Here is a 27,610-nt window from a genome sequence, read left to right on the forward strand (position 1 = left end):
CAGCTGATTAATCCCCCTACATTCAAGCTCATTTACATGATCACAATTTCACATGTGCTAACATTGCATAATCATGTGTATGCATTGCTTCATAAATCTGACAAAGAGAATGCTTATGCATGTTTCTGTTGAACACAGATTTGAACCTACATCATACATTTGTACATAGTTGTTGAGTGCACTAAATGTAAAAATGTTCCAATCGGTATCAGTTTCAAGCCTTTTGTTGCTCAATATGCATATGTTTTAATGGAAAATACCACATTGTACGGGACAGGCTAAGGGACAATAATGAACATCTCTTAGTTCTTGACCAATCACAAAAGAGTCGGCCAGCTAACCAGAGCAGACTGGGCTCTGGTTTCAGCACAGGCAGTATGAGATAAATAAAGAGCTTTCTGAACATTAAAGCATGGATACATGTCACAGTAGAAACACAATATACTCATATACACCTGAAAGCAAAGCAATAGGCCCCAGTTAATGCATTGTTGTTACACTATTGAACATTATTAGGGGTTTACACAATCAATCAATGTTGATGTTTTTATCTGGCAGCATAAGATTAGTCTACTCTACTATATTCAAATGTATGTATCACTTCATTTCAGTTTGGGTAGTTTTGATATAGCACATCATGTGTATTCTTACAATGAAATGGATTTTATACTAAATAAGCCACTGATGTAAAAGATCTGCCTCCAGCCTCACTCTTATATCGTTCCCAGGCTAATTTCAATTAATTGTAAAACGCTGTTCTTATATAAATACAGTTTTTAAAAGAACCTAAGTCAGAGCACATTCTCATAATTTCCCTGTGGATGTATTTACCTGGAGAGGTCACACATATAACTCTGAATTATATGTGTGTAACTGTGAAAGAGAGAGAGGCAGAGATGGAATATTAATTAAAAACAATTCCCTAAAGAGAGAGCCAGCTCTGACTCCGTAATTAAAGCTCTTCAGTCCCAACATTTATCTCCTCTTATAATTATTTTAAACGGCTAAGTGCAAGATTGAACTGTGTGTGTGTGTGTGTGTGTGTGTGTGTGTGTGTGTGTGTGTGTGTGTGTGTGTGTGTGTGTGTGTGTGTGTGTGTGTGGTGCTGTGTACCTGGACTCACATTCAGGTTCAGGTCCGGACTCAAGTCCAGAGGTTCAGGTTCAGGTCCGGACTTATAAGTCCGGACTTGGGTCAAGTTGTGTGAGTAACTAAAGTGAACTTATTGTGAGCTAATTATCAATTGAAAATAAACTCATAATCAACTCAAATTCAAACTTGTCAGGTTTATTGTGCCCCCTTCCAACTTGTGTCTACACCATGTATTTTCTATAACTCTACATGTGTTACTAACTACACAACACAACTACATACATAGTGATGTACATACAAGACTCAATCTGCAAGAGTACAAGTCTATGTGTTCTTGTTCACGAACAACAGCATATTGACATTGTCTGGGTGAAGTGTTGCTCTTTCGGCAGACACTATACAGGGTATCTGCAGGATTCATAGAGATGAATTTACTACCTTTTACTACCTCCACAATATTTTTTACTACCAACACGACATCAAGCAGCAGCCCTTTTTGGACTACTAATTATAAGGTATTAGTGTGACACTGTCACACCCGTCATACATATCAGGTACACTAATGTTTAATTGTGATCATTAAGTATTGTCATTGTCAATTGTGTTTTTTTTTGTAGTGTTGAGTTGACCCTTAGCCCTAATAAAGTGAGTAATAACCTTGACACTTCTTAAACACATATCACTTAACAACCATAAATATTAATAATAAAGTGTCACATCACACACACTTACTCACAAACACGCATTCTCTCACAAACACGCATTCTCTCACACACACACACACACACACACACACACACACACACACACACACACACACACACACACACACACACACACACACACACACACACACACACACACACACACACACACACACACACTTAAGCAGTTACTGGTGCGTATTAATAATGCGTATTAATGAAAAAAATTGAAAATCAATCAAATAAATAACTTTAATGAACAATATGCTCTGAGGACTACAGCTTTCAAAGATCTGCTTCAATATAACATTCACCATATTTAAACACAATAACGTGTGTGAGGAGTGCATGTATGCACATGTCTGTGGGTGCGCCTTTGTATGGATGTTGTTGTTGTTGCAATCTACATTGTATCTAAGTGAATCATTTAAAACAATAACTGTAGGGGTGTACGTGTGTGTGTGTTTGTGTGTGCGTGTGCCTGCATTCGTCTGTGGGTGTGCCTGTGTGCAGTTGTTGCAATCTACATTGTATCTAAGAGAAACATTTAAAACAATAACTGTGAGGGGTGTACAGTCACAGAAGTCTCAGTTGTGAGGACTTATCTTCAATTATTTTCTCCAATTTGCAGAGCTCTTCTTTTTTTTCTTTCTGCCTTCTGCGAAGGGTATTGGACTTGATTATCAGTTCAGCCATTTTGGACCCAGCCTTTCCCTCAGCCTGCTCGGCCAACTTGTCCGCGTCCTTTTCCAGTGAGTGACAAACACGGCGAAGTACCTCTTCCTGTCTTCTGAGGTCCAGAAGCTCCTCCTCCACTGCCTTCCTCCTCAGAGCATGGGCAGCACTCTCTCTCTTTTTCTTTTCACTGTCAAGGTACAGTCTGTACTGGGATCTAGCTGATGAGGCAGAGGCAAGGAGCTCCTTTGTGAGGGGCACTTTCAAAACACCACCACAACTGTTGATCCTGTCACAAACTAGTCTCAGTGATTCCAGTGTGCGGTCATGGAGATTGCATGTCTCCACCTCTTTGTTCACTGAAAATCCTCTTTCCACAGTGGCTTGGCCATGGGAAAGAAGGAGGAGACTCTGGCAAAACTGCAGCAAGTCAGGGTAAGGCCTGCTGAGGGTTGTGTAGAAGAACACATCAAGGCGGTCCTTCAGTGGCTTGAAAGCCAGGAAACGTTCATCCCGTCCTTCCACAGAGGTCAACGATTCGAACTGTTGAATGATAACATCACCTACAATATTGACAAAAACATAATCATTAATGACATTTAAGTACATTTCAAAGTAGAACACCCTTAGAACATGGCCTTCATTTGAATGACCTTCCCTGTCCCTAGACATACTGTATTTTTTCTTACCAGCTGGAATGCCACCTGTCAATCTCTTTCCCTGAAGGAATGTCTGCACTACACTCTTCATTTGCTTGATGCACCACTCCGGTTCTTGGTGGATTTGTGTGGGATCAAGGCATGCAATGTGCCTAACCATTGGAACCTTTAGGGGGGATTTGTCTTGCAATTTCATGACAACCTTAACAAGGCACTGCAAACATTCTTTCCTGAAGGTTAGCAGAGAGAGCTCCCCTATCTTGCCTCCTGGTTTGCTCTGAAGGGCCTAACAAATAGAGAACATTAATGTTCATACAAGGATATTTATTTGTCACATATATAGAGATACTTGTGTAAAACCTGTGGGGAAAAGATGTTGGTTGTCTGCTCTCTGGGTGTGTGTGTGTGTGTGTGTGTGTGTGTGTGTGTGTGTGTGTGTGTGTGTGTGTGTGTGTGTGTTTGTGTGTGTGTGTGGGTGGGTGGGGGAGTGATGGGATATGTGAGTATAGTTCAGGATGAGTTCAGGATGCATAAACATTCACTGCTATGATTGGAAATTAAACTATGACAAGTTACACATTTAAAACAATCCTAACAATTTAACCAGAGTGAGAAAGAGGTTTGGTATATCCTCATGGCTGTGGTTCAGTTTAAGCCTCAATGCCAAAGGCCTGGTGGTGAAGACCACTGAAGTTTGAAAGATAACCATTAACAACCACACAATTACGATAGCTATATTGCTTACCACAGAGGTGGTTAAATAATGCCCAATGTTACTCATTCATTTTCTACCCTAATAGTTCGAAGTAACTATTTATTTGTGCCGACAGCACATTTCATGTATGACATTGAAAGTATCTGCAGTAATTACCTTGATGGCAGATTCAGCACCCAGGCCGATGTCCACATTTTTCAGAGCCACCCAGTTCTTCTCCTCAGACACCTGGATTGTGATAAGTTGCAGTGGGCTTCGGTCCTGTATAAGTTCCCTTTTAACAAATCGCCGCAGTAAAGCCTTAAAAGAACAACAAAAACTGTTAGCAATCAAGTCACACCTGTCAACTGATACAGTTTAATCACATTCAAATAAAGACAGTTACTCTACAGGAATTACATTTCTTACCATCAGGAGTTCTTTCAGATCTTTAGCAAAAAAGGGCAGCACAGGCTCGTCGGTCTGATATTTGGTCAGGAAGGGGTTGAAGCTTCGTGCAACTGACAAGAAGAACTGGAGCTTTGGAATTATCAAATTATCATCCCGTGCTGCCAAAATGATATCATATGACGCCGTGTTTGGGTTTGTCACCTTTTTCTTCTGAACAGCATCAACATATGTTAAAAGCACAGGCCAAATGTCGACAGCTCTCTCAGCCACAGGGACATTTTCCACCCATCTGTGGCCACAGAAAGATCGGGGAAAGGTAGAAGATCCTGTGGTGGCGGTGTAATCTTCTCTACGGGCAGGAACATTGTGGAAGATGTAGTGCATAGCTCGCAACAGTTTGTCTACCTGCCATGTTGCGAATCCTGCCTTCATGGCATTGTGGAGGGTGTGCAAGCCACAACTGCCAACACTGATGAGTTGTGCATCCCCATGAAGCTCTGAATGTTCGTTCTGAAGGAGCTTCAGCAGCTTGAAGTTGACATTTGGGCCATCCATACTGACAGACAGCAGGTGTCTCAAGTTGAGTTGTGCAACACATTCCTGTGAATTGTCACAAAAAACAAAGTTTATTGAAAATTTTAATCTGTCCTGTGGTTTTTGGTTATTCATAAAATAGACAATAGATAGACAGTAAATACAGTGCCAGTAAGTATAAGTCAAACGTGTTTCCCCCTTTGTAGTACCAGTATGCATCTTTCAGAAATATTAACCAAATCCTTCATCAAAATGTGACCCTGCAAGGCGAAACCAGTCGCTTTGGTAAAATGTACAAAACTAAGTTATTGTTCTCATATGAACGGCCATAAACTAAGCTTTCCAACGATATGTATATTGAGGCTATTGCTAGAACAATCGTTAAGATAACTGTATCCAAAGTGGCATGGTTCTCCTGTCATGATAATGCTAGAAGAGGAGAAAATCACCTTTTTAAGCGGCGTTGACAAATGGTATGACTGCTAATGTGTTGCATCTTCACCGGGCTTAACAGTCAAAACGTATGTTTTTCCGTGATTTGTCCACGATATGAAATGATATGTAGACTGTATACTGTCAAATTATGCGAAAACATGAAATTCAACATTTTAACCCGGATGTTTGTTTACCGTGGATTTTCTCAAAATAGCATTGAGCGCAAAGCGACTGATATCGCCTTGCAGGGTCACAAAACACACCCGACACACACGTCGTGTAGGCTAAAGCTTAGGCTAACTATGACATAAACATTTTCAAATGGGCATATAACGACAATAAGAAAGAACAAACAAGAAAATATCAACTCACTTTAATGCTTTGCAGCAAGTCTTCAGCCCTTGCATGTCCAAGAAACTGTGACCCAAAATATGAAGACGTCACGCGGTCATCTCTCCAGAACCGAACGTGAATATCCATTTGCTTCTTCTTGGCGGACTGGTTCAGAGACTCGTCAAACATGACAACATATGGCCCAGAAGCATTGATGCTATTTATAAGAAGCTTCTTAAAATGTGGAGCAATGCCAAATCCAAGGATATACGATGTCTTATCTTTGCCACAAACAAAACTTTTGGCTATGTCGGAGTCAGTGAACATGTTTTCGAACAATTCCCCAATGCCCTCATTCGAAATGAATGAATGATGGTTAGCTGCTGTGTTCAGGCACCAGAGAACCTCAGCCCTGAGGGCTGATGTTTGTGGCGGTAACGTCTGCTGTTTGGCTATCGCAGCCGTGGTGGTGCTGGTGGCACTGGTTTGCTGCCGAGGTGGTGCGACTGTTGCTGATAAGTTGGCATGATCTGCCGCGATCTGTGTGGTGCTGCTGCTAGCATCGCAAAACAACGAAATCGGCAGCTGTCCCCCCCTCACCCGAAGCCGCTGCTGGTGTATAGCCGATCCACTGTGGGACTTGATAGCAGTAATGCCGTTCCAGGTAACATTTATAGTTTTTTTGCAGACACTGCAAAATGCTTCACGGTCATTTCCTATGACGGGTTTAAGCCAGTCTTTATATAAGGGGTCATCAACCCATAATTGCGAAAACTTGCACTTCCCCATTTCACACTAAATTTGCTCGAATTTGCTAACATCAGAAAAAGTAGACTGCAACTGTGGCAAAAGGCGGCTCTGCTAACGTCAATTGTTGGAAAAAGGCGGAAAATGTTGTAAGCGTCGCTGATAGGCTATGAAGTCCACACAGGTTACCTCTACGTCATTGCTATCAACTACGCCTCACTCAGGTCCTGTTAGCACCGTATATATTTTTAAACTACGTAGGCTAGATGAAATTCAAACATGCAGACACAAATAATAAGCAAACAATGGAAACTCATTATATATTGAGGCAGAGTTTTAAAAAAATTACTACCAAGTCAAATTGCGTTTGTTACCTTTTACTACCTTTCAAGGGCCTTAATTTGGGTAGATTCTTTTTACTACCTTTTACTACCTTTTACTACCGCGCGGACACCCTGCTATATCACCATACATGCAAAGGAGTTAGCTTAGCTACACTACCAAATATGGCAACCAGCATCCCACGCTGTCAGTGTCCACTATGTCTAAGCCAGCTTCCCTTGACGTCACACAGATCTCGCGAGCAGTTGCGATATTTTGCGAGACTTCGTGAGTTCAGTAATGGCCGCCATATCAGAAGCCAAAACAATGTTTTTCGTCTTTTCTCAGCGCAAATTTCTCGATCTATGGAAGGTTTTAGATGGTTTAGAACAAAAAGGAGAATATACGTAAGTACCGGTTCCCGACGTTCCGGTTTTAACCGGACTTGAACCGAAACTTTTTACAAGTCCAGTACCGGTTCGGCGTACCGGTACGCAGCACTATGTGTGTGTGTGTGTGTGTGTGTGTGTGTGTGTGTGTGTGTGTGTGTGTGTGTGTGTGTGTGTGTGTGTGTGTATTTATTTATTTGTGTGTATTAATGTGTGTGTCTCTATGTAAATAAAAGCACAGTTTGAATGCATTCATATGGATTATGCATCAAAAGGGACATGCCCAAATCTAGATTGGATTGAATGGAAATCAATTGGAGTATTCCCCAAACCCAAACCTGCCTTAATGACCTCATAACTAACCTCTTTTCACTACCGAGGTCAACCAATGTATTGACAGAAATTGATTTTCTACCCAGCGCCCAAGGGATTTCAGTCTTAATGCAAACAAAAACAAGTGTCTAAAATACAGTGTCCTCCCCTTTTGAGCAGCAAGGCTCATTTCCACCAGTCCATATGTTCACAGCTCATCTGTCACCCGTCTGCTTCTGTCATCATCACAAGAGTTAGGCTGCTTGAAAGTGAATTGATCAAACTCATGTGATTAATGCGTGGTGAAACCTCAGCTCTCTTGGTCTGATGGGAAAGTTTAGGTAATTAGTTTCAGCAGTCTTGGAGGTTTCATAATCAGGCTTTTAGAACTCTTGGTTTGCTTCCAGTGTGAAATCGCCTCGCAGCTCCATTCAGTTCCGCTCATTCTATCTCGACACTGTTTAATGAGAGGAAGCCTTTGCAAGTTTTAGCATCTTATATCCTGCTTTCTGACTCATTTGCTGTTATATTTTTGAAGAAATGCAGTTAATTCCATTTGATATTATCTTAACTCATACAGAGCAGAAGGGAAAAAACACTTTCAACTGATTCCAGCATAAATTGCTGCTAGTCGAGCTCTCCTCCTTCACTACCCAGAACTCCATCATCTCAACTTCGTCTCCTGCTCAGACCGCAGACAATACAACCACATTCCAAGTCCATTCATTGTTATATGCATGAGTGCGTGCACACACGTAAGAATCCCTTCTGGCCTCTTGTCAGTTTCAGTGTGCCCACACACCTATTGAAGCGTAGATAAGCCTCTGAAATATGAATACAGAGCATGGCATGCAGATGGAGCGAAGGAAGAGTGAGAAGGAGCAACAGAAAGAAAAATAAATAAGAGTTTGAGAGATGCAGGAAATATTTTATTAACGATGATAAGATGGAACTTATAGGTAAATAAATGAAAAAAACAAGGTGTATTAGCCTTGTGATATAGACAAATATTAGTTTGAGGATTAGGGTAACTTTTCAGTTTTGAACACATAGTAGTTCAGGTAGACTGAATAAGAGAGACCAACATCTATTGATGGTACATTGTGGCACTCTAAATTCTTTATGCTAAGCTAAGCTGCCTGTCTCCTGGCCGATGAACAGACACACATGAGAGATCTATCCATCTAACTCTTTGTGAAAGGGTGCTTCCACACCTCACCCCATTGGTGATTTTAGCATGGTTTCAAAGTAGAGATGTCCCGATCCGATCACGTGATCGGGGATCGGAGCCGATCACGTGATTTTCAAAAGATCGGAATCGGGAGAAAAAAATTGGGGATCGGGATTTTTTTTTTTTTTATAAATACTTTTTTTTAATTTTGTATTCAATGTTACAAAACAAAAATGACCATGTTCAAGTCTTAAAGTCATCCTGAGGCCTTAGTTCTGGTTTCAAATTACACAACATCATGTATGTGTTGCTTCTTTGGGGCTTGTCTTCATAGTCCTGGTTGCTTATTTCTCTCAAATCTGGCAACAGAGTGGGCGCAGTGTCTAATTGTAGCAGTAAGCTAACGAGTACTGAAAGCTTTATTTTTGATCCAATGCTGCACAACTGAACTGATCCAATGCTGCTGTGAAAGAAAGAAGCTATATCCATGTTGGATAGAATATCCAATTTAAATAAAAAAATAACCTTAAGGGACAACTTGAATGCTTTTTTCTCTCTTAATGCATTGCATAAAGATCGGATCGGGAAAAATCTGTATCGGCAAATTGTCAAAATCAAATGATCGGAATCGGATCGGGAGGAAAAAAAGGCGATCGGGACATCCCTATTTCAAAGTTAAACCAACATCTTTTAAATCCTTGTATAATACATATAATATAATATAATACAATTATATACATCATCCATCCCCCAGGGAGGGAGGGGGCAGAAAAGGCTAGGACCTACGGGTGCTGTAAAGGTAACCAGAGCATCAGTCTTCATACAGCTGCATAGGAACTGTGCCAGGCAAGGGTCAGCCAGATGTGCTCGTACTTTGTCATTTTATTTAGTCCATTAAAAAGTGTGTGACAGCGGCGCGGCAGCAATAGCCCCGAATCATTACTCTTCGTCATTATTCATATCATGTGGTTCATTTGCAGCCCTATGATGGTTTCAATCACTTATTTGTTTGTGAGCTCTATCTGATACCAAAGGACGTACAGTAAATATACAGATCAGAAAAATGAAAGTACTGCATAAGCTTCTGTCAGTCAATGAATAAGAATTCCCCATGAGTTTGAGTGATGTATAACTGTCCAATCAAAACGTTTCCACCAAGTCTGGGGAAGTTCTTGTTTTCCTCTATTTGGTTTGTTTGTAAAAATGACCCAGAATGTAAAAATAATTAAGACCGAACTAAAAAACAACAATATATACTGTGAGATTCTGGTGTCTGAACCCAAATTCACACACATTTTCATTGACTCTGTTTAAGTTAATATACCATCTGACAATAAATTAAACAAAAGTGGATGAGTCTTTCGTGCTTTTTTTGCTTTTCTATTCTTACAACACACTCCATTAAGAGAAATTGAATGAACATCCGCATATTCGGGGGGAATGAATATCCTTTGCTGTGAGGTGTATTTACTGCACTTCATTCTACTTTGCAAGATTTGTGTTCAGCAAGCTAATTTGGCTAATGTTATTGTGGCCAAAACCGCCATCCTATTATTGCCAATCAGTCTTCATTTGTCAAAATGAAAGCCCTCCCCTCTGTGGGGTGCTTTAACTCTGTGGTTTATGTACTGGAGAGGAAAATGCTGACTTATATCCTCATTAAAGTAGACATGAATTTATCCTAAATAATGCACATACATTTTAGTGAATTCAAGCATTGCTCAAAAAGCATGTTCTGAAGTCAATGAAGGGGAAAGGGAAGTTAAGGGGAGAAGTGAGCAGCCAAAAATCACAATAGTTGGATAAATGAACACAAAATCCAGCAAGAATTCACATTTTAACAGAAGGTTTTGACCTTGTTCCAGTATAGGTAATAACGCCAGATTATTTTTAGCATTTTACTCACCTGCTTCATAACTGTAATGTAGACATATGACATATATATTTTGAGCAAATATAAAGGGCTTTACTTTCAAGCTGCAAGGTGTCAGGTTGTTATGACGGACCAACAAAGAATTCATCACCAGACTGCAGTTCTCCTAAACTCTACAGAGCTTGTTTTAGCTACTTTTAAGTCATTGTTTTTGTTTCAAAACCACAGTCACAGTCTCACTGGTGTTAGAAACCTTTTCCAACAGCAGCAGGCAGCTGTTTTCAGGGGATAAGCTTAACAGACGGACTAAGAAAACCCCTAGCTGTTTGATTAGCATCTAGTCCTAAGGCGTCGATTCAGCAGTAACTTCATTTCCATAACATGTTAATAAAGGAATCATATTTTACTGATTTTACAGCTTATTATGCCACCCACAATTGCTCTTATGTCACTCTGATTTAGAAAAAATATTTGGAAATGGCGGACACACATGTACACTGCATCACACATGGTGACATTTTGTGTCTGTTTTTAACCCAACTCTTGGGAACATTAGGAACAGTGGCCAGCTCACTATACAGTGATTGTGGAACAGTGTGCATTGCTAGAGGGCACCTCTGCAGTACCACTCAAAGTACCAGTCCACTCCCTTTAGTTTGTCCAATCTGGGGATTGAACCGGCGACCCTTCAGTTCAATGCCAAATCCCTACAAACTGAGCCACTACATATGTAATGGACTGCATATTCAAACTGTGGCTACTGGACACAGATCTTGAAGTGTGGTGTCTAAAGTGTTTCTTTTGTCAGGAGATTTACTCAGAGTTAGTGGATCTAATGGCGCTAACTCCTGAACAACAACAAAAAGCCGGCGTTTTATCCAGTTTGTACACAACTTAACAAGCAGCAGTAGTCCACTGAAGAGACCAGCAACCTACTTGGAATCTGGTCTTCCGAAGAGGTACAGAGGAAGCTGGAGCACAATCGGCCATTGTTGTTGTTGTCAGTGTCAGCTGTGAGGGGTTTCCGCGCGGTTTGGCTTTATGAAGCAGGCACGCAAACGGTTACGTCATGACGCAAACGATTACGCAATGACGCAGCACCAGTCGGACTCTGGGCAGTGTGAAAAGAGCCGGAGCTAAACCGAAGAACCGGTTCTGAACCTGAAAAGCTCTAGCACGGAGCTTGAACCGGAGTTGTGTTGGTGTGAATGAGGTAACAGTAACAGCAAATCAACTGGAGAGACTTCTTTTTGGTTAAAGAATATTTATTCATATGTAAATAGCATTTGGCGATTAGATCCCATCATGGTATCCTAATGGAAAAGAGGAGGTGCAGCCCCCCACCAAGGGGTTTAGATGCTGGTGGTGATGTTTATGGGATTAAGAGCATGCTGAAGATCTGGATTTGAGCAGTTAACCTTGTCTAAAACTCTCCAAGGCTGTCTGTGCTGGCCCAGGATCTATCCTCTCTTGTTATAGATATGCTCCTTCACGCTTCAACCCAAACCCCTCACAATCACCATCTCCCTTTCTTAGCGACGCTTTATTTCTCCTCCTACTCCTCCTCCTCCTCCTCCTCCTCTTCTTCAGTCTGCTTCCACCCACGGTATTACGGGGACCTTATCTCATAATTATGCCATAAAGTATAAGTATAAATATATAGTTAGATCTTGTAATCAGTAAATAATATATATTTGTATTTGTCTTTTTCACTATTGTTTATGACACAATATAACAATACAATATATCACGATATTAATATATTATAGGGATATCATTATTGCAATGGACCTTGTTACTACAATAACTATGAGTTAATTGTTTTGTAATTTTGAAATACAGATGTAAAAATTATTATGAGCTGGTAAAATAAAGAAGTCGTTATTGTTTTAAATGACTCCTTCTCCATGCTGCTGTGTATTTTCATAGTCTCCACTAATGTTCTTGTCTCATTGACAGTGGTGTAGTGGGCGTTGGACGCGGGGGTACGCCATACCCCCACTTATTTGAAGCGTGATTTCTTTTTTTAATAGTCTAACAAATCTAAAATCATTGCCAGTCTTACCAGTTGCAAGTGTGTATTTGTTGTAATAATGACGAAAACATAATAGGCAGATTTCACAGTAATTATAATAAAAACGTAGCTCAAGCATTTATGCAACTTGATTTAAAGCGTGTGTGTGTGTGAGGGGCAGCAACGTGTGTGTGTGTGTGTGTGTGTGTGTGTGTGTGTGTGTGTGTGTGTGTGTGTGTGTGTGTGTGTGTGTGTGTGTGTGTGTGTGTGTGTGTGTGTGTGTGTGTGTGTGTGTGTGTGTGTGTGTGTGTGTGTGTGTGTGTGTAGGGTGAACAGGTGTCCCGCACTGTTGGACTGCACACATAGCATTTTTATTATTTGTCCCGCGTCCCACAAATTGGAACTATGTCCCGCATTTGAGTGACAGTCGCGCCGGATCGGTTCGCAGACAGCCAGCACCGCCCTTTATTAATATATTGTCTAAACGGCATCATGTAAGTTGCGCTGACAGGCGATACAGAGATGTGTGTGTGTGTGTCCCCCCCCCCCATTGACAGTTCACGAGCGTCCATAGTGTCTCCCGTCCACCCACCACCCCCCCACCCCCGCCCCATCCACCCAGTAAAAAAATCCCCACTACACCACTGCTCATTGATGTCATGTAGCACACCCTAATGGCTGCGTTAAGGCCCTGACACACCAGGCAGTCACCAGAGAACTCGCCGACGCTGACGCAGACTGTTGCGTCGGCGTGTTCTCCTGCGTCTTGGCCATGTGTCGCACTGGAACACAACGCAGACTTCAGCCGAGCACGTACGAACTGCGCATGCGTGAGTGGCAATAACTCTCCTTACAGGCAGGCGGCAGTAGTGTGTATTCGTCATTCAAAAGAGGCAACAACCGGAAAACAGAGAAGAAGAACAGACTGCGTGATCTAAACAAACAACAAATAGCGTGTGCGTTCCATTTTCACTCTCGTCCATCGAAAACATGTTTTGTGCGGTACCGGAGCTATCAGCCATTGGAGTGTTGCTCGTGGAAGACATTCTCAAGCAACCGTTTCGCTTCTCATGCACTGATTCGCTAGCTGAACAGCCAATCAGAGTGATTTCTTTGTCCGACTGCCTGTGGCCGACGCACGGCCGATTCAATCCGGCCGTTGGACTCAGCTCTCCTGTAGGATCTGAGTGCTGCTGTGTGAACTCTCAGTAACATCATGTCATATCTCTCTGCCCCCCTGCAGGTTCACGTGGGCACCTCCCATCAGGAGCAAAGGGTTGTGGGATATCTCACGAGTACGCACCTCCACGCCATAGAAGGTACAGTCGCCTGTTCTGCTCAACCTCTCTGTCTGTCTCACTAACACACAGCTGAATGCACTCATAAGATTATGTGGAGTATCTCATTTCAGAATCAGAATCAGGTTTATTGCCAGGTAAGTTTACACATACAGTACAAGGAGTTGGATTTGATGTATGATGATACAAACATAAACAACATAAGAAAATAGGTTGTAAGAGAAGGTCAGAAATATAACGGTTAAAAGAAAATAATTTTAAAAAACGATTTAGCATTCAAAAAGAATAAAGTTGAGTATTTACACGAAATTTCAATGTACAAAAGACACTTAAAAACGTAGTACAATGAGTATATGACAATATATGACAAACTGTAGTGTTATATTTTAAAGTATTTTGTGTCTCTCTAGAGAACACTAGGGTTGGGAGGGTTAATTTAAAAAGGTAACCTGTTACAATTACTAGTAAAAAAAAAAAAAGCTGAAACAATGTTATATCACTCACAGGCTCCGCCCTCTACTGGACTCTATGGGTACTACCTTATCATGCAAGCATTCACCTCCTGAGATGTCTATAGACGTAGCCGGCCCCGGGGCGGGCCTACCTGAATGCGCGCGCATCTCACTTCCGTATAAAAGGAGGCCCCGCCTCCTGACCATCATCCTTTACTCTTCAGCGAGCGGAGGTGATAGCCTAGCACTGAGTCCGAGACATATTATTTGAGTGAAAGGAAGAAAGAGAAAGAAAGAAAACGAGTGTTTTTTGAAATCGTGCCCTGGCTTAAATAGCGGGCGCCGATCCCCACCACCTCTGCTTTGAGTGTTTGGGGAACCAGCATATGACCGAGGCGGTGCCATTCACGTTCGCCATTCCTTCCGAGTCCGGCATCCATGGGAGTCCACCGCCCAGGGCTGTACTCTCCCTGGATGATGATCATGGGGGCGGGTGTGTGTGGGCTACTCGCTCATTGCTAGAGATGCCCCCGCCTCACCAGGTCAGAGCGATTATTGGGCCGCAAGGCCGAATAAGTAGCTTGGTCCACGGGCCTTGCCCCAGGCCCGGTTCCCCCGGGGACCGGTGCTCGGTGGCTTCACATGATATAGGGTCGACCCTACTTCATCACAGGCCGCCGCCGCTGCCTGCCGTGTGATGTCCCTGGGATATCACGCCGCATGGCATTTTTCCAAAGAGGACCGTGTTGATCTCCTGGGAGACCCCGTGTTTACGGAAGGGCTCTTTGGATCGATCTCCTTGCTCACGGGATAAGGAGTAATGGCAGCGTGGCTGCTTCTTGCCCATCCCCAGAGGAGGAAACACTGTCCTACACTCCCCGCCCCTGCTGTAAACCCCAGTATAGGGAGCCAGCAGGTGGGCGTGTGCACGTAAGTGGAATAAACCGTGCGCTGTCAAAGCACTGTGCGGGTTCAAGAGACGCTAAATGCCGGCGTGCTGTTGTCAGAAAACACACCTTACCTGGTATAGTAGCTCCGATTAATGCATTTCACCGTTGAATGGGAAATACAACGTTAATACGTGGGCGCGTGGCCCTCGTGGGTGCGTGGCCCTCGTGGGCGCGATGCGTTCAGGGACCTCCACAGGAGAACTGTGGTTTATGTATAATGTCCGTTTCAAAGAGATGGCATTGTGATGGCACGCGAGGCCCCCCTCTCCTGAGGGCGGGCCGCGGTGCGTTCAAAGACCTCAGTAGAGAGAAGAGTCACCACAGCGCGCGCTCATCCACAGGCTTTCCTGCAGACGAGGGAGCGCAGCGCGACGATGAGACGAAGGGAGGAGTGTCGGCACGGATATCCCGTGCCCGCGGCGCCCTCCACCTCTTCGGCCCACCCCGTGGAACCGGCGTCCCGGCACTCAAGGGGACGTGCTGCCCGTTTTCACGGAGAAAATCTCTCCGCCCGGGACAAGAGGGCGAATCCCGCCTCCTCCCTGTATAATGCACAGATCACTACGTTTTCTAATAAGAATGAGGTTGATCTGTATCCAAATCTAAGTGTCTTTGGTTTCCATAAATGCTACACTTACACACAATGTTAACCGTACAAATTCCCCATTCGCTGCCCCAGGTGTAGCTCCTGTAAAGGAGGTGGCTAGTGGGCATGCGCAGATGAGAGGGATGAACCGCAGGGAGTGCAATCTAAAGGAAAGCGCTATACGGGTACAGGGGCATTATGGCCGGCGTATTACTCTCAGAGAACACACTACGCCTAGAACAAAGACTCCAATTAATGCAGTTTACCGTAGTGGTAAAGGAAGCATTATGGCGGAGCCCGCACTCACACAGGAGCGCGTGGTGGTGCGTTCAGGGTCGTCAGTAGAACACACTACGCCTATAAAGACTCCGATTAATGCTGTTTACTGTAGTAGTGAAAACTGCATTATGGTGGAGCCTCCGCTCACACAAGAGCGCACAGCGTTCAGGGACCTCAGTAAATAATCGCTCCTTTCTGTGTCGACCCTCCATGGGCAAAAAAAAAACAGGGAGTTTTGCGGCGGAACGGGTCACCAGTGAGTATCACAGCTTCATAGCTGCGGCCCCAAAGCTGAGGGCTTGTCCATTAACACAATGTTATGGGGAATGGAAACTCAGCTGTGTACTAACAAAGTGGATGGACAGGACGCTGAAACCTCCCACCTCCTTTTATGGGCAGGTAAATCTGTCTTCCCAGGAGGAGATTGGTTTCCTCTCAGCAGAGATTCAGGCTCTGATGCAGAAACAGGCTGTGTCTGTTGTGCACCCTAAGCACAGAGAAAAGGGCCTTTATTCCATGTACTCCCTGGTTCTCAGGAAGACAGGGGAATTCAGATATATTCTAGATCTCAGCAGCCTGAATCGCTACTTTGCCTGCAGAAAATTCCACATTTGAACTATAAAACAGTTAATGGGGCTAGTGCAAACCGGGCGATTGGTTGACCGCCATCGACCTGAAAGACGCATACTTTCATGTGGAAATTGCTCTGGAGCACAGAAAGTGTCTGCGTTTTGCCTTCCAGGGAATAGCCTACGAGTACAACAGATTACCGTTCGGCTACTCCCTATCCCCACGCACGTTCAGTAAATGTGTGGCCACTGCGCTTCAACCGCTGCGCGCCCACGGCATGAGAGTTTTTCTTTTACCTGGACGACCTCATAGTCATGGCAGGGTCCAGGGAACAGGCAATGCTTTGCACAGCACAATTGATCACACACCTAACCAAATTAGACTTTGCGATCAATTGAAAAAAGAGCACCCACATACCTCACCAACAGGCGTTGTAGTTGGGAGTGGTGTTCGATGCATGCGCGCTACGCGCCACCCTGTCAGAGAGCAGAAGTGCGTCCCTTCTCCGGGCGGTTCACAGGCTGCGACAGGGGGCGACAGTGACAGCTTTAACTGTCATGCAGACTTTGAGTCTCATGACGGCTGCTCACATTGTGGTCCCGCTGGGGTTACTGCATATGCGCCGCCTGCAGAGGTGGTTCTCCAGCCTGCATTTGGATCCCAAGAGGCACAAACGGCGGCTGGTAACCATCCCCACCTCAGTGGAGGGCAACCTCTGGTTCTGGGGGTCTCTCGGGCGCCTCCGGAGGGGGTCTCCACTGGGACGGGTAACCTCCTACATCACAGTGTTCACGGACGCATCCAGAGCAGGATGGGGAGGGACCTGCCTGAAGAGGGCTATAGGTGGGCGCTGGGCTCTAACAGAGTCTCAACACAGCAACCTCCTAGAGCTAAGGGCGGTAGTGTTAGTCCTCCTGCATTTCATGCCCCTAATTCAAGGGAGACATGTAATGGTCAGGAGCGACAACAGCACCAAAGTGGCTTATATCAACAGGCAGGTCGGAGTCCGCTCCGCCACCTTGTTGGCCACAGCGGAGAGGCTGTGGTTATGGGCTTCAGAGGTGGTGTTCTCTCTGAGAGCCCTCCATATCCCGGGACTGGAGAACAGGGGGGCCGACCTCATGTCGAGGGGCGGGCCCCTGCAAAGCGAATGGACGCTTCACCCGGAGGTGGTGAAGCAGATCTGGGCCCAGTTTGGAAGAGTGGAAGTGGATCTGTTCGCCAGCTGGCACAACAGCCACTGTGCCCTGTGGTTCTCCATGGCCCTGAGTGTGAGGAGCGGAGAATAGAGCCCCTATCTTGTATGTTGGGCTCTATTTTATCCTTCTTACAGTTATTGGTGGACAGAGGGTTTGCTCATTCTAAGGTAAAGGTGTATGCAGCAGCCATCTCGTCCTGCCATGAGTGATTCGACGGCAGGTCAGCCTTTTCTCATGCACTGATGTTGCGGTTTTTACAGGGAGTCAGGAGGCTGTGCCCAGTAGTGTGCGCCTCCGCCCCGCAGTGGGACCTGCCGCTGGTGCTCGAGGCTCTGGTCACAGAACCATTTTAGCCTCTGGAGCTCTCCTCCCTGAAAGCACTGTCGTGGAAGACAGCATTGCTACCTGCCTTAACCTGTTCTACACCGCTCCCCAATACCGGGGGAAAAAACGCGTCATCTGCAGGAAACAGCATCTGAGGTAGTGTTAATTTCGTCAGCTATTTTTTAATTTAGTTTTAGTCTGAGTCCTCTGTTAAATTTCCTTTTTAGTGTTAGTCATATTTAGTCACCTTCATCCTGGTTTTATTTAGTCAAGTTTTAGTCGACTAAAAGTCTGAGCATTTTAGTCTTATTTTAGTCGACTAAAACAGTAACTATTTTAGTCCAGATTTAGTCGGCTAAAAGTCTGAGTATTTTAGTCTTATTTTAGTCAAAGAAAACTGATTATTTTAGTCTACTTTTTGTCAATGAAAACTGTTGAGTCTTTTTTAGTCATCAGATTATATAGAACATTTCAGTCAAACTAGTCTAGCCAAAACCAATAATTTATAATTTTAGTCAAACTTATTTCACAATAAAATTATATCTTGTCCTTATTTGATGAAAAACACAGGTTGAATGATTAAGAATGCAGCTTTGCAGAGAGTACCTGGTAAGGTTTGTGGTGTTTTTACCAGCTGTGATATTGCCACATTGCTTCCCTTCTGATAAAACAATGCATTCGCTTTTTTTCTCCGGCTCATTGTAGCGAAAATGGGCCCAAATGTCACATTGTTTCTTTCTCCCAAGCAGTGTTGGCTTTAGACTTTTTCGTTGTCAGTCATTTTGACGGACAGGATCATAACATTTCCGTCATAATCCATTATTACCCGCAGAGTGCACAACTTATCACTCACTCGCGCTGACGGGGGGTATTCGGTTAACGCGAGTGCGACCACTGCTCTCAAGCCCTGTTGTTGCCATTTTATTTTCTGTTAAATAAGGTTAGTTAGACCATGAGTTAGACCCAAGTCTTCCTGACAGTTCATATTGTGCCACTGATGTGTAATTCAAATGTACCGCTGCGCGCAGCACAGACACACAGCTGCTGCCCAGCTGCACCAGCGGAAATGGAACTGCTGGGAGAAAAACTGACTATCAGAGATGTAATGTTATCTCTGATAATATTTCCTCTCCTCATTTTTCGTCAACGAAAGTAAAGAGAGATTTTGGCATAGTTTTTATTTAGTAAACTACATTTTTATCTCGTCACTTTTCGTCAACGATATTGCATGTTGATTTCGTTACAGTTATTGTATACTGCCGTCGGTGCCGTCTCGTCCAACCCGATATCACGGCAAGACGTGAACATGTGACGATTTACCATGCTGGGAGACGTGACGATGTAACGATTTCGTCCCTTCAAACGTAACAGTTACACGGTATTGTTAACCCATGTTAACCAGTGGAGAAATAACCGGAAATACCAAGCAAATGCTACCCCGACGTAATGATTTATTTTTTAATAGTCACACTCGATTACGCCGATTTTTTTGTTGCCCCAGCTAGTCGACACCTCTTTTAGCACAAACAAAGGCTACATTAATGTATTAAAGCGATGTTAATCCGTGCGTGTGGATCATAGGTGTGGATGTGGAATTAATGGACGTGATGTTGTGCGATCGAGTTGCCACAGTCTATGGTTGCCAGGCAACAGCTTCGGTTCATGTTAATTTACAAACTCTTCAACTACAACCGTAGTTATATTTAAAAACATGTTAGAAGGCCTCACAAAATACTTTAATGCAAATTCAAATGTAAATGTGAAGGAATGTGTGGATAACAAAATACATCGGTCATAAACGAAATCGGAAACAGATGTAGGCAAGATCCTCAGCTCGATGATTGGATGGTTAGCCGCAATGCATGCTGGGATTTGGTGTTTATGTGATGTGAAATCTGAAAAAGTTTTTAAAAAATACAATAATACTTTATTCCGAGTGTGCTTGCTTTTCTCTTTGAAAGTCATCAGATAACGGCATTGTAATACACAGTTCGCCTGCATTAAATATTATATATCTGCCGTAGTTCTCTATTTATAGAGCCCTGATGAGAAGACTTCTAGACAAACAGGAGCAACTACCGCCAAAACTGAAAACGTGACGTGGATCATAAATATATAAGCAATTAAACAGCATCTTACATTTCTTTTCATACAATACGTCTCCTTGCAGTATCAACACTAATTCGGCTGACTTTTATATTTGATCCAATTGGTAGATAGGCTGTATATACACCATAAAGGTGCACAGCTGATATAAAGGGACACCTAGTGGTACAGCCTATCTACCAATTGGATCAAATATCAAAGTCAGCCGAATTAGTGTTGATACTGCAAGGAGACGTATTGTGTGAAAATAAATGTAAGATATTGTTTAATTGCTTATATATTTATGATCCACGTCACATTTTCAGTTTTGGCGGCAGTTCTCCTGTTTGTCTAGAAGTCTTCTCAGCAGGGCTCTATAAATAGAGAATTATGGCAGATATGTAATATTTAATGCAGCCGAACCGTGTATTACAATGCCGTTATGTGATCACTTTCAAGGAGCAAAGCAAATACACTCGGAATAAAGTATTATTGTATTTTTAAAAAACGTTTTCAGATTTCACATCACATAAACACCAAATCCCAGCATGCATTGCGGCTAAACCATCCAATCATCGAGCTGAGGATCTTGCCTACGTCTGTTTCCGGTTTCGTTTATCACCGATGTATTTGGTTATACACACATTCCTTCACATTTACATTTTAATTTGCATTAAGTATTTTGTGAGGCCTTCTAACATGTTTTTAAATATAACTACGGTTGTAGTAGAAGAGTTTGTAAATTAACATGAAACGAAGCTGTTGCCTGGCAACTCAATCGCACAACGTCACGTCCGTTAATTCCACATCCACACACATGGATTAACATCGATGTAACTGTCACGTTTGAAGGGATGAAATCGTGACATCTTCACGTCTCCCAGCATGTTAAATCGTCACATGTTTACGTCTTGCAGTGATACCGGGTTGGTCTCGTCATCGCCTCGTTTTAGTCATGGTAAAAAAGGTCGTTGACGAACATATTTCTTAATAGTTTTAGTCAACAAAATTAACATTAGTCTGAGGGCATCTGAATATTCAATAAACTATGAATGTTTTATATCCATGTAACGGGAAGAAACTCAGCGAACTGATTTTTATTTATTTTTTTAAACCCACAAAGCTAGCGCCGAACCTACACTGAACAAAAATATAAACGCAACACTTTTGTTTTTGCTCCCATTTTTCATGAGATGAACTCAAAGATCTAAAACATTTTCTATATACACAAAATAACCATTTCTCTCAAATATTGTTCACAAATCTGAAAAAATCTGTGATAGTGAGCACTTCTCCTTTACCGAGATAATCCATCCCACCTCACAGGTGTTGCATATCAAGATGCTGATTAGACAGCATGATTATTGCACAGGTGTGCCTTAGGCTGGCCACAATAAGAGGCCCCTTCGGACCCTCCAGACCCCCCCAATAAAGCAAAACTGAACGTTTCAGAGTGGCCTTTTATTGTGGCCAGCCTAAGGCACACCTGTGCAATAATCATGCTGTCTAATCAGCATCTTGATATGCCACACCTGTGAGGTGGGATGGATTATCTCGGCAAAGGAGAAGTGCTCACTATCACAGATTTTTTCAGATTTGTGAACAATATTTGAGAGAAATGGTTATTTTGTGTATATAGAAAATGTTTTAGATCTTTGAGTTCATCTCATGAAAAATGGGAGCAAAAACAAAAGTGTTGCGTTTATATTTTTGTTCAGTGTATTTAGCCACGAGCGATTACTGCATTACTGCACAGAAACTTACTCATAACACCCTTATTACTTATCGTCGCTGCACGTCCTTCCCATCAATTTGAATCGTGAGATGACACAGAATCGATCGGTACATACATCACCACTCCATGATAAGAACTCGCGAAGATATTAAAAAGAACAGACATCTAAACATGTGGTGCTAGATAGCTAAAAACTGCAAAATGGCTCACCTTTGTCGTTGTCTGGTCAAAAGTGGTCTTCAATGGCATTAAAACGATTAAAACGCTGCTGAAGTTAATCCATAGGTTAATCCAATGTGTCTGTGTCCCTTTGAAAGGATTTCTGATAATCCATAAGCAATAAACCTGCTTTTCCGTTTCCAGATGTCAGAACGAAGGATAGGTTCGCTCTCATGCAAAACTGCGTGAGCATAGCTCTCATTTCTCAATGGTAAGGTGTGTGTGTATGGAAATTCCCCTTCGATTCTGTTGGCTCTAACGGTCAAAAAGAGATGTCAATCACCAAAATCGACCAATGGGTTCCAGAGAAACGGTAAAAACGGCCATTTCCACCCAAATCACCTCAGAGGTGGAGCTTTTTTGACTAAACCTCTCTAAAAAGGTCAAATGTCACTTGTTTCGCATCAATCTTGAGACAGGGTACTTATTATATGTTGTACTTTGGATTCCTAAAGCTTTTAGTCTACCTTACCATCATCCAAGGATTAGTTTTCACTATAAGTAAAACATAATGTTTGGACGGACACTATAATTTACAGTTTTTTAGTATGTTCAATCTGAATTATCTTTAAAATAAAAAACATCTATATTGATTCTGACTTTTCTACATCCAACTCACAGGTTTATCATTACTTTGAGAAGAAAGATTATTAATCTTCCCCTTTTAGAAGTGTAGTTATGGTCATTTGGTCTGGAAATGTCATTTTCGAGCCTGAGACCTGAAAAACAGGCTCAGTGCTTAACAGGTTAACGTCAGCCAAAAGAGTGTCCGAGTTGACCGCTCTGCCGGTGCACCCGAGCTATTTACTGATTCGGGGTGACCGGAGCGGGGCGACACTCAGACCGAACCCCTCCTTTGTGCCCAAGAGCCTAAGGAGTGCGTTCATGTCGAGGGCTATTCAGTTGGGGGGTTTTACGGTACGTCCACACAGCAGCTTTAAAAAAATCTTCCAACGCTTCCAACGCTTCTCTGGCCATTGACTTTGAATGGGGATGACGTCACTTTGCCTCGCTTTTCGCCGAACTGCATTGTGGGGAAGCAAAGCAAAGATTTCCAGGATTTTCAGGATTTTCAGGATTCAAAAGTTGAGCAATGTTCAACTTTTGAAGCTGAGCTGGAAGCGTCAGCCAATCAAATCCCGTTTATGCAAATCTGACAGTACAAGCGCTAGCCAATCAAACCGCGTGCAAGCTGGGAGAGCCAGACCGTAGTTCATTTCCTCATATTCCAAATGAGAAATTACGGTAACAAATCACCCGGTTCTTTACGACCAGAACTATTTACCGGGATACAAACCGGAGGAACCAGGCATGGAGGGAGGTGGCAGAGACAGTGGGTGAAACTGGTAGGTTTTTGCCTGTTTGGGGATTTTATATCCAGTTTACTTCGTTTAAGTGAGCATCTGACCCCCTCCCCGGGCGTAAATGCGCTTACATTTCTCTGGACCCCTGGAGGGTCGCGGGGTGACTTAATACGCTCTGGGCCCTTACAGGGCTTGAGGGCTCCCCTCGCCTGCCTGGGGGCAGGAGGGGGAGAGCCCTTTATAGTCCATACACACGCTGCACGGGGTCAGTGTCTGAGTCTGGGGAAATAGGGGAGCCCTCAGCACTGTTTTCGTGCACACTTTTTTGCGCGGCAAGCGCTTCAGGGTGTGCTCTATTGGCCGCAGCCCGGACTTCTCCACGGTTACAACCGAGGGAGAGGTGAGTGAGGCGCAGCGGCTGCTAAAGCCGGTCAGGGACAGTGAGGTGGAACAGTGTGTTGGACGACAGTGCGTGCATACATCGGAGCCTGTATGAGAGATATAACGCCAGGTTACGTATTGTAACCCTTGTTATATTAACACAGGCGGAGCCCTCTACCCTGGGGCACTGTCTGTCCTATACCGCTCGCTGAAGAGTGGTGTAGGATGATGGTCAGGAGACGAGGCCTCCTTTTATACGGAAGTGATATGCGCGCGCAGTCAGGTAGGCCCGCCCCGGGGCCGGCTACATCTATAGAAATCTCAGTAGGTGAATGCTTGCATGATAAGGTAGTACCCATAGAGTCCAGTAGAGGGCGGAGCCTGTGTTAATATAACAAGGGTTACAATACGTAACCCGGCGTTTTATCAGTAATGTGATTTGAGTATCAAAACATTAAAATAATCTACCTTGATTACTTTACGTTACTTTTGGATTACAATAATGTCAATGCAATGCAAATAAATACAAGAGAAAATAAATATCAATAAGATGTTTTTACTAAAGTACTACACAACGGAACAATGTGAAAAAAACAAGATATTTAGAGTCAAGAATGTATCCTCTTAAACTACAGAGTGCAGACGCTTTTCTTACAGTGCAGACGCTTTTCTGCTTGCTCTTGCCTCTGCTTACTTTTTTATGCTGATTTTTGTCGGGGACCCTATCGAAGTGTTACAAATAGGAGTCGGGGACCCGATCGAAGTGTTACAAATAGGAGTCGGGGACCCGATCGAAGTGTTACAAATAGGAGTCAGGGACCCTATCAAAGTGTTCTTACTAATTGATATATTACAATTGTGCACATGGTTTAGGTGTCCAGGACCCTAAGAAGTGTTAAAAATACGTAGGAGTCGGGGACCCGATCAAAGTGTTACAAATAGGAGTCGGGGACCCGATCTGAAAGGAGAAAAAAAACGAAGAATAGGGCAAGAAATTAGTGTAAAGAGCAAAGGATCATATTTTAAACTGCACTGTAACTTTTATTCATGTATTTTTTCTTTTAATGTTTATTTGATTATCTTTGCTTTTTAATGACTGTTTTACCAGTCATTAAATGCCATTTTCTGAAAGCACTTTGAATTGCCTTGTGTTGAAAGGTGCTATATAAATAAACTTGCCTTGCCTTACAGAATCGTCATTTATAAATGTTTTAGTTGAATACATTTCAAAGCAAACAGTGTGTTGTATGATAAATCAGGTGATCACCAACTGCATAAAAGAGCACATAGTAAAACACTCCAGCTACATCCTGTGTGTGTGTGTGTGTGTGTGTGTGTGTGTGTGTGTGTGTGTGTGTGTGTGTGTGTGTGTGTGTGTGTGTGTGTGTGTGTGTGTGTGTGTGTGTGTGTGTGTGTGTGTGTGTGTGTGTGTGTGTGTGTGTGTGTGTGTGTGTGTGTGTGTGTGGATAAAAGGGCGAATCAAAACCTCTGCATGCCTCCTCCTGCTGTTCCCATGGCGACTGGCTCAAACTGTTTACGCCGTCACGGCCCTATTTAAAGCCTCCGGTCGATGCCACCCTAATTTTTTACAGAAGACACGACTCCCCCCTTCGCTTCTATTCTGGGCTCCTCCTATGCTTCTCTGGGTCTAAATATAGCCGGGCTGCTTTTAAAGATACACCCAACATAAAGCCTCGGGAGGGGGATTACAAACCTCTCGATAACAGTGGTTATCATACACATTTGTATGTGTTCGTTAGAAAAATACATATATATTTTTGTTTTACTTTGCTGATGTCTTTTTCCCAATGTTACTCAATGTGAAAACTTATTTTTGGTAAGATGACTGAAACAAAAGTTATTGTACCACTGTTTGGCCACTATAGAGATTTGCTTCAACACCCTGCTCACTTTTTGGGGGCTTGGTCCACGTAGGGAGGAGGTCCAGACTTGATGGGTCAAGTAACCAGACGGAGAGGTTAGACATTATGACTGGAGATCATATTTTTACCAAGCTCATCCACAATGTAAAACATATACATTATTTTTGAACCTGGCCAAATTACCCGCTCGCCTTTACCATTCTGTCCGCCATTTAAGGTTAACTTGTAAACTCAGAAATCCCCAAGTTTATGAATAGATAAAGACTGCATTAACGCAGCATGTAGAACACTGAGAGCCTCCGAGGCCAGACAAAGAGATTTGGGGGAGAAATATAGAATACAACTGTTTTGCCATATTTTGACTTAATAAATCAATGAGCAATAAATTACTTTGTTACAATTAAAACTCCTTCATTCAAAAGCTCATTAAGCAAAAGTACAAAGTGTCAGCATTAAAATATACCAAAAGTGAAAGTACTCGTTATATGTAATGGCCCATTTCAGATTCGAATACATAAATTGAGTTGCTGGGTGACTATTAGGATTATTCTAGTGTGTTTATCACAGGTTGATAATGTAGAGCTAACATAAACTGCCAATACACAAGCGTGAACGAATAAAGAGTCATGCACAGGTGAATGTACAGCAAACCTCCTCTTTATATAACTTGAAGTGATCCACTAACACAAAAGGAATAAACAGCGTTGCATTTTGTATTTGAGCTGAAGTAATCAAAGCCAAAACCACCTACTCACCCACCGATGTCTTGACACCTCTTTGTTTCTCACACTCTCCACTGCTCGGCTGTTATTTCTCTCACACGCTCCCCTCCTCCCCTCCCACTCCAATTCATTTGTACTGGCAGGATGCAGAGGGAGAAAACACTGCCAAAGCAATATAGCACCACCAGTGGCTCGATATTATGGCTCTAATATTAGTTGCATAATACAGCTTAAAAGCTTAGTCATAACAGCCAAGTAAGGAAAAACGTAGCGGTAAAGATGCAGTTACAATCAGAACTAGAATACCTCTATTCGGGACATTTACATTGTTACAGCAAAAGTGAAGAAATCAAATTAAACACAATTAGAAAAAGGGCGTGCACATAACATTTAACATTTTTAAGTGTAAAAGTTATTTCAATTTACATTTTGAGTTTCAATCCCAATACATTTTCCAATTCCTTTAAGCAATGCCACTTTAATGCTGTATTGATAATGTATTTAACCAACTTTATACAGAAATGTCTATCTCGGACATTCCCCCCCCCCCCCCCCCCCCCCCTCTTTACCAGTAGTCTTTAACTGTGTGTATCTGCTCTTTGATTGCTGAGCAGGTAGTGTACAGAGGCTTTATCGGAACCTTTTCATTGAAAACAAATGACCCCACTGAAATCACACATCATTAATTGAACTAATGTTAAAATAAAAAAATGACAGGGGCAGCTTTGAAAATCAATAAGTAGTAGAAGTGTAGTGGGTGTAACAAAATAACAGGGGGTTCCTAATCCCTTTTGGCAATGATGAACATTTAAAAGGCTTGGGAGGACATTGAAAGATGGATTTAAAAAAGAGGTGAAAGTGTAAAATATTTCTTTTATTTTATTTTTGTTTTAAAATAATGGAAAAAATAATATATGTGACTGGATGACAAATGCAAAAACGCTTTCAGCTGATGTTGAAAATGTACAAAATGAGAAAGCAGACACTTTAAAAAGGAAAAACATAAATGTAGTATTACTTAGAATGTCAGAAAATATATTACTGTAAGCAGCACATTTATGAAGCTCTATAGATGGAGCAAGGCCACAAAATTACCCAACATGCAATGTGTGTGAGTTTGGCAAATGTATACATAATTGTGTGGGTAAGGCAAGGTAAGGCAAGGCAAGGCAATTCAAAGTGCTTTACAAAAAATGAAAGACATTAAGAAAATCGCATTTAAAATCAGTCATTAAAAGGTAGGGATACATTAACTACAG

General features: G+C 42.7%; 2 protein-coding genes across 2 annotated transcripts in view; one reads left to right on the forward strand and one right to left on the reverse strand.

Moving 5' to 3' along the window:
* Positions 1-27,610, forward strand: part of smpd3 (sphingomyelin phosphodiesterase 3) — a 140,892-nt gene that overhangs the window by 88,164 nt on the left and 25,118 nt on the right. Inside the window, exon 6 of the mRNA XM_079682051.1 lies at positions 13,608-13,683. Within this exon, the coding sequence (XP_079538177.1) occupies positions 13,608-13,683 (76 nt within the window). The remainder of the gene's footprint in view (positions 1-13,607; positions 13,684-27,610) is intronic.
* Positions 2,035-6,756, reverse strand: LOC307039712 (uncharacterized protein). The gene is made up of 5 exons (XM_079682050.1): positions 5,577-6,756; positions 4,254-4,835; positions 4,002-4,145; positions 3,161-3,416; positions 2,035-3,034 (listed from the first exon to the last, which is right to left on the reverse strand). The coding sequence occupies exons 1-5, from the start codon at positions 6,324-6,326 to the stop codon at positions 2,373-2,375; spliced, it is 2,394 nt and encodes a 797-aa protein (XP_079538176.1). The 5' UTR covers positions 6,327-6,756; the 3' UTR covers positions 2,035-2,372.

Source organism: Notothenia rossii (genome assembly GCF_949606895.1).
Source record: "Notothenia rossii genome assembly, chromosome: 5".
Classification (NCBI taxonomy): domain Eukaryota; kingdom Metazoa; phylum Chordata; class Actinopteri; order Perciformes; family Nototheniidae; genus Notothenia; species Notothenia rossii.

What these genes read in the sequence shown, in the direction of transcription:
- LOC307039712 (XM_079682050.1), bottom strand. Translation starts at nt 6,326, where the DNA reads ATGGGGAAGTGCAAGTTTTCGCAATTATGGGTTGATGACCCCTTATAT. An exon ending in ACTTGCTGCAAAGCATTAAA is followed by an intron (nt 4,836 to 5,576) that starts GTGAGTTGATAT and finishes GACAATTCACAG; the next exon opens with GAATGTGTTGCACAACTCAA. An exon ending in GACAGGTGGCATTCCAGCTG is followed by an intron (nt 3,035 to 3,160) that starts GTAAGAAAAAAT and finishes TCAATATTGTAG; the next exon opens with GTGATGTTATCATTCAACAG.